Genomic DNA, 7,500 nt, shown 5'->3' on the forward strand with positions numbered 1-7,500 from the left:
GCTCATTAGCCCCGCCCCCAGCCCTTGCTGCTCTCATGGTGTTGCTCTGGTCTTTCCCAGACGTTTGACTCGTCCAGTAAATGAAACGATGGAAAAGACAAAGACAAAGCAGGACATCAAAGACGAGACAGAAGAAGAAACGACTCACTTTCTATATTTTCTATATTGATTCTCTTCACATGGAGTTCCTCCAAACTCACACACACATACAGTGTGTATGGCTCACTTGACCCGCCCCCTTCTGCACTCCCAGCCAATCACAGCCCAGCTCGGTCTGGCGGTGCGTTCAGGTGTCACAGAATACTAGGAACTAACAAACACGGTCACTGAACCCAAGGAAACGACTGCTTTTGTAAAGTTTCCCCGCGTAACGAGATTTAAATAGTCGGGAAGCCCCGCCCCTTTTTGTCCAAGAGTGGGGGGGGGTGTTGGCCGCTGCTGAAAGTAACTAGAAATGAGTTGTAATGTGAGTGATTGTGTGTCAGTCTGCCAGACGTGTGGGTGAACGAAGGCGACCGCCTGCAGCAGAAGACCAAAGTGGTTCATCTCTCCAAGCTGCCGACCGACACGGCGGTGCTGCTGGACCCCAACATCTACAGGTGTGTGTGTGTGTGGGGGGGGGGGGGGGGGGGGGGGTGTGTCTGGGTCCTAATGTGTGTGTGTTTCCTCCTCAGGATGTTCTTCTGACGACCTGCTGCCCCCCCCCCCCCCCCCCATGTTAGTGTAGGAGGAGTGTAGATACTAACTGTACTGTAGACTGTAGACGAGTCTGTAAATATGAGATTTGTAATATATTTTTATACTTTTGAGTTGTTTGTTTTTTTGTTTTTTTGTTTTTTACTGGATTTCTGTAGACAGACGATAGAAGATGATGAGACATTAAAGTGTCCACTGTCCACCTGCTGCTGCTGTGCTCACTCACACTCACACACACACACACACTCACAACATGAAATGTTCACCTTCAGTTAAACTTCAAGACATTTAAGTGGATATTTTCCAGATTTTATGAGTTTTTCCTGCAGTCGTTTTCCAGGACGATCCTTCCTGCTCCACGTAGAAAAAGGTAAAGTTCATCCTCAGCATCAAGTGTTCATGTTGTTCGCTGACATGAATGTTGTTAAAAAACTCCAGAAATACCTTGAAATATACATAAAGTACAGGTTTATTAGTTAAAAAGCTCCAGAAATACCTGGAAGTATACATAAAGTACAGGTTTATTAGTTAAAAAGTCCAGAAATACCTGGAAATATACATAAAGTACAGGTTTATTAGTCAAAAAGCTCCAGAAATACCTGGAAATATACATAAAGTACAGGTTTATTAGTCAAAAAGCTCCAGAAATACCTGGAATATACATAAAGTACAGGTTTAAAGTGCATCAAGTGTTAATGTTGTTCGCCGACCGTCCAGACCCCAGCAAGAGGACCAGACTCAAGATCGTGTCTCCACCGCCGGGACCACCGGGGCTCCACATGGGGAAATATTTAAAAACAGGAGAAAATGGTGGATTTGGATTATTAATTATGGTTAGGCTATAGTACGGCATACAAATGGAATAGCATTTATTTACAAACTTACAACATCTCAAGGTAAAAAGGTGCAGAAATTATAAAATTAAAGAATTAAAATAAAATATGTAAACATCTAAACAAGAGCAAAAAGAGCACAAAAGTAGGATAAGCAAAAATAAAACAATCCAGTAAGAAAAGAAATCGTCTAAAAAATATATATGGAGAGAATTTACAGTGCAGTTCCTCTCATGTCCACCAGGGGGACTTATAGATAATTTAGAGTGCAGTTCCTCTCATGTCCACGAGGGGGAGAAATACAGAATTTAGAGTGCAGTTCCTCTCATGTCCACGAGGGGGAGAAATAGAGAATTTAGAGTGCAGTTCCTCTCATGTCCACCAGGGGGACTTATAGAGAATTTAGAGTGCAGTTCCTCTTCTGTCCATCAGGGGGAGAAATAGAGAATTTAGAGTGCAGTTCCTCTTCTGTCCACCAGGGGGACTTGTAGATAATTTAGAGTGCAGTTCCTCTCATGTCCACCAGGGGGACTTATAGATAATTTAGAGTGCAGTTCCTCTCATGTCCACCAGGGGGAGAAATAGAGAATTTAGAGTGCAGTTGCTCTTCTGTCCACCAGGGGGAGAAATAGGTTATTTAGAGTGCAGTTCCTCTCATGTCCACTAGGGGGACTTATAGATAATTTAGAGTGCAGTTCCTCTCATGTCCACGAGGGGGAGAAATACAGAATTTAGAGTGCAGTTCCTCTCATGTCCACCAGTGGAGAAATAGATAATTTAGAGTGCAGTTCCTCTTCTGTCCACCAGGGGGAGAAAGAGAATTTAGAGTGCAGTTCCCGTCCTGTCCATCGGGGGGAGAAATAGATAATTTAGAGTGCAGTTCCTCTCCTGTCCACCAGGGGGAGAAATAGAGAATTTAGAGTGCAGTTCCTCTTCGGTCCATCAGGGGGAGAAATAGAGAATTTAGAGTGCAGTTCCTCTCATGTCCACCAGGGAGACTTATAGAGAATTTAGAGTGCAGTTCCTCTCATGTCCACCAGGGGGAGAAATAGAGAATTTAGAGTGCAGTTCCTCTCATGTCCACCAGGGGGACTTATAGATAATTTAGAGTGCAGTTCCTCTCATGTCCACCAGGGGGAGAAATAGAGAATTTAGAGTGCAGTTGCTCTTCTGTCCACCAGGGGGAGAAATAGGTTATTTAGAGTGCAGTTCCTCTCATGTCCACTAGGGGGACTTATAGATAATTTAGAGTGCAGTTCCTCTCATGTCCACGAGGGGGAGAAATACAGAATTTAGAGTGCAGTTCCTCTCATGTCCACCAGTGGGAGAAATAGATAATTTAGAGTGCAGTTCCTCTTCTGTCCACCAGGGGGAGAAATAGAGAATTTAGAGTGCAGTTCCCGTCCTGTCCATCGGGGGGAGAAATAGATAATTTAGAGTGCAGTTCCTCTCCTGTCCACCAGGGGGAGAAATAGAGAATTTAGAGTGCAGTTCCTCTTCGGTCCATCAGGGGGAGAAATAGAGAATTTAGAGTGCAGTTCCTCTCATGTCCACCAGGGAGACTTATAGAGAATTTAGAGTGCAGTTCCTCTCATGTCCACCAGGGGGACTTATAGAGAATTTAGAGTGCAGTTCCTCTTCGGTCCATCAGGGGGAGAAATAGAGAATTTAGAGTGCAGTTCCTCTCATGTCCACCAGGGGGAGAAATAGAGAATTTAGAGTGCAGTTCCTCTTCTGTCCACCAGGGGGAGAAATAGAGAATTTAGAGTGCAGTTCCTCTCCTGTCCACCAGGGGGAGAAATAGATAATTTAGAGTGCAGTTCCTCTTCGGTCCATCAGGGGGACTTATAGAGAATTTAGAGTGCAGTTCCTCTTCGGTCCATCAGGGGGAGAAATAGAGAATTTAGAGTGCAGTTCCTCTTCGGTCCATCAGGGGGACTTATAGAGAATTTAGAGTGCAGTTCCTCTTCGGTCCATCAGGGGGACTTATAGAGAATTTAGAGTGCAGTTCCTCTCATGTCCACCAGGGGGAGAAATAGATAATTTAGAGTGCAGTTCCTCTCATGTCCACCAGGGGGACTTATAGAGAATTTAGAGTGCAGTTCCTCTTCTGTCCATCAGGGGCACTTATAGAGAATTTAGAGTGCAGTTCCTCTTCGGTCCATCAGGGGGAGAAATAGAGAATTTAGAGTGCAGTTCCTCTCATGTCCACCAGGGGGAGAAATAGATAATTTAGAGTGCAGTTCCTCTCATGTCCACCAGGGGGAGAAATAGATAATTTAGAGTGCAGTTCCTCTCATGTCCACCAGGGGGAGAAATAGATAATTTATAGTGCAGTTCCTCTCATGTCCACCAGGGGGACTTATAGAGAATTTAGAGTGCAGTTCCTCTCATGTCCATCAGGGGGACTTATAGAGAATTTACTGTGCAGTTCCTCTCATGTCCACCAGGGGGACTTATAGAGAATTTAGAGTGCAGTTCCTCTTCTGTCCATCAGGGGCACTTATAGAGAATTTAGAGTGCAGTTCCTCTTCTGTCCACCAGGGGGACTTATAGAGAATTTAGAGTGCAGTTCCTCTCATGTCCACCAGGGGGACTTATAGAGAATTTAGAGTGCAGTTCCTCTTCTGTCCATCAGGGGCACTTATAGAGAATTTAGAGTGCAGTTCCTCTTCTGTCCACCAGGGGGACTTATAGAGAATTTAGAGTGCAGTTCCTCTCATGTCCACCAGGGGGACTTATAGAGAATTTAGAGTGCAGTTCCTCTTCTGTCCACCAGGGGGACTTATAGAGAATTTAGAGTGCAGTTCCTCTTCTGTCCACCAGGGGGACTTGTAGATAATTTAGAGTGCAGTTCCTCTCATGTCCACCAGGGGGACTTATAGAGAATTTAGAGTGCAGTTCCTCTTCTGTCCACCAGGGGGAGAAATAGAGAATTTAGAGTGCAGTTCCTCTTCTGTCCACCAGGGGGAGAAATAGGTTATTTAGAGTGCAGTTCCTCTCATGTCCACCAGGGGGACTTATAGATTATTTAGAGTGCAGTTCCTCTCATGTCCACTAGGGGGACTTATAGATAATTTAGAGTGCAGTTCCTCTCCTGTCCACCAGGGGGAGAAATACAGAATTTAGAGTGCAGTTCCTCTCATGTCCACGAGGGGGAGAAATACAGAATTTAGAGTGCAGTTCCTCTCATGTCCACCAGTGGGAGAAATAGATAATTTAGAGTGCAGTTCCTCTCATGTCCACCAGGGGGACTTATAGAGAATTTAGAGTGCAGTTCCTCTTCTGTCCATCAGGGGGACTTATAGAGAATTTAGAGTGCAGTTCCTCTCATGTCCACCAGGGGGAGAAATAGATAATTTAGAGTGCAGTTCCTCTCATGTCCACCAGGGGGAGAAATAGATAATTTAGAGTGCAGTTCCTCTCATGTCCACCAGGGGGAGAAATAGAGAATTTAGAGTGCAGTTCCTCTCATGTCCACCAGGGGGACTTATAGAGAATTTAGAGTGCAGTTCCTCTTCGGTCCATCAGGGGGACTTATAGAGAATTTAGAGTGCAGTTCCTCTCATGTCCACCAGGGGGAGAAATAGATAATTTAGAGTGCAGTTCCTCTCATGTCCACCAGGGAGAGAAATAGAGAATTTAGAGTGCAGTTCCTCTCATGTCCACCAGGGGGACTTATAGAGAATTTAGAGTGCAGTTCCTCTCATGTCCACCAGGGGGACTTATAGATTATTTAGAGTGCAGTTCCTCTCATGTCCACCAGGGGGACTTATAGAGAATTTAGAGTGCAGTTCCTCTCATGTCCACCAGGGGGACTTATAGATTATTTAGAGTGCAGTTCCTCTTCTGTCCTTCAGGGGGAGAAATAGAGAATTTAGAGTGCAGTTCCTCTCATGCCCACCAGGGGGAGAAATAGAGAATTTAGAGTGCAGTTCCTCTCATGTCCACCAGGGGGAGAAATAGAGAATTTAGAGTGCAGTTCCTCTTCTGTCCATCAGGGGGACTTATATAGAATTTAGAGTGCAGTTCCTCTCATGTCCATCAGGGGGACTTATAGAGAATTTACTGTGCAGTTCCTCTCATGTCCACCAGGGGGACTTATAGAGAATTTAGAGTGCAGTTCCTCTTCTGTCCACCAGGGGGACTTATATAGAATTTAGAGTGCAGTTCCTCTCATGTCCATCAGGGGGACTTATAGAGAATTTACTGTGCAGTTCCTCTCATGTCCACCAGGGGGACTTATAGAGAATTTAGAGTGCAGTTCCTCTCATGTCCATCAGGGGGACTTATAGAGAATTTACTGTGCAGTTCCTCTCATGTCCACCAGGGGGAGAAATAGAGAATTTAGAGTGCAGTTCCTCTCATGTCCACCAGGGGGAGAAATAGAGAATTTAGAGAGCAGTTCCTCTTCGGTCCATCAGGGGGAGAAATAGAGAATTTAGAGTGCAGTTCCTCTCATGTCCACCAGGGGGACTTATAGAGAATTTAGAGTGCAGTTCCTCTCATGTCCACCAGGGGGACTTATAGAGAATTTAGAGTGCAGTTCCTCTTCGGTCCATCAGGGGGACTTATAGAGAATTTAGAGTGCAGTTCCTCTTCGGTCCATCAGGGGGAGAAATAGAGAATTTAGAGTGCAGTTCCTCTTCGGTCCATCAGGGGGACTTATAGAGAATTTAGAGTGCAGTTCCTCTCATGTCCACCAGGGGGAGAAATAGATAATTTAGAGTGCAGTTCCTCTCATGTCCACCAGGGGGAGAAATAGATAATTTAGAGTGCAGTTCCTCTCATGTCCACCAGGGGGACTTATAGAGAATTTAGAGTGCAGTTCCTCTCATGTCCACCAGGGGGACTTATAGATTATTTAGAGTGCAGTTCCTCTTCTGTCCTTCAGGGGGAGAAATAGATAATTTAGAGTGCAGTTCCTCTCATGTCCACCAGGGGGAGAAACAGAGAATTTACTGTGCAGTTCGTCTTCTGTCCACCAGGGGGACTTATATAGAATTTAGAGTGCAGTTCCTCTCATGTCCATCAGGGGGACTTATAGAGAATTTACTGTGCAGTTCCTCTCATGTCCACCAGGGGGACTTATAGAGAATTTAGAGTGCAGTTCCTCTCATGTCCATCAGGGGGACTTATAGAGAATTTACTGTGCAGTTCCTCTCATGTCCACCAGGGGGAGAAATAGAGAATTTAGAGTGCAGTTCCTCTCATGTCCACCAGGGGGAGAAATAGAGAATTTAGAGAGCAGTTCCTCTTCGGTCCATCAGGGGGAGAAATAGAGAATTTAGAGTGCAGTTCCTCTCATGTCCACCAGGGGGACTTATAGAGAATTTAGAGTGCAGTTCCTCTCATGTCCACCAGGGGGACTTATAGAGAATTTAGAGTGCAGTTCCTCTTCGGTCCATCAGGGGGACTTATAGAGAATTTAGAGTGCAGTTCCTCTCATGTCCACCAGGGGGAGAAATAGATAATTTAGAGTGCAGTTCCTCTCATGTCCACCAGGGGGAGAAATAGATAATTTAGAGTGCAGTTCCTCTCATGTCCACCAGGGGGACTTATAGAGAATTTAGAGTGCAGTTCCTCTCATGTCCACCAGGGGGACTTATAGATTATTTAGAGTGCAGTTCCTCTTCTGTCCTTCAGGGGGAGAAATAGATAATTTAGAGTGCAGTTCCTCTCATGTCCACCAGGGGGAGAAACAGAGAATTTACTGTGCAGTTCGTCTTCTGTCCACCAGGGGGAGAAACAGAGAATTTAGAGTGCAGTTCCTCTTCTGTCCATCAGGGGGAGAAATAGAGAATTTAGAGTGCAGTTCCTCTTCTGTCCACCAGGGGGAGTAAAATAGAATTTAGAGTGCAGTTCCTCTCATGTCCACCAGGGGGAGTAAAATAGAATTTAGAGTGCAGTTCCTCTCATGTCCACCAGGGGGACTTATAGAGAATTTAGAGTGCAGTTCCTCTCATATCCA

At 45.2% G+C, this 7,500-nt stretch overlaps 1 protein-coding gene across 1 annotated transcript in view; it reads left to right on the plus strand.

The window, feature by feature from the left end:
• LOC308146606 (zinc finger protein AEBP2-like) overlaps nt 1-854 on the plus strand; it is a gene marked incomplete at its 5' end in the record, with an annotated part of 4,159 nt that extends 3,305 nt beyond the window's left edge. The window contains 2 exon segments of the mRNA XM_080518509.1: nt 486-599; nt 675-854. Coding sequence (XP_080374635.1) covers nt 486-599; nt 675-687 — 127 coding nt within the window.
• Nucleotides 855-7,500: the final 6,646 nt, after the last annotated feature.

Source organism: Blennius ocellaris (assembly GCF_963422515.1).
Source record: "Blennius ocellaris genome assembly, chromosome: 22".
NCBI classification, from domain to species: domain Eukaryota; kingdom Metazoa; phylum Chordata; class Actinopteri; order Blenniiformes; family Blenniidae; genus Blennius; species Blennius ocellaris.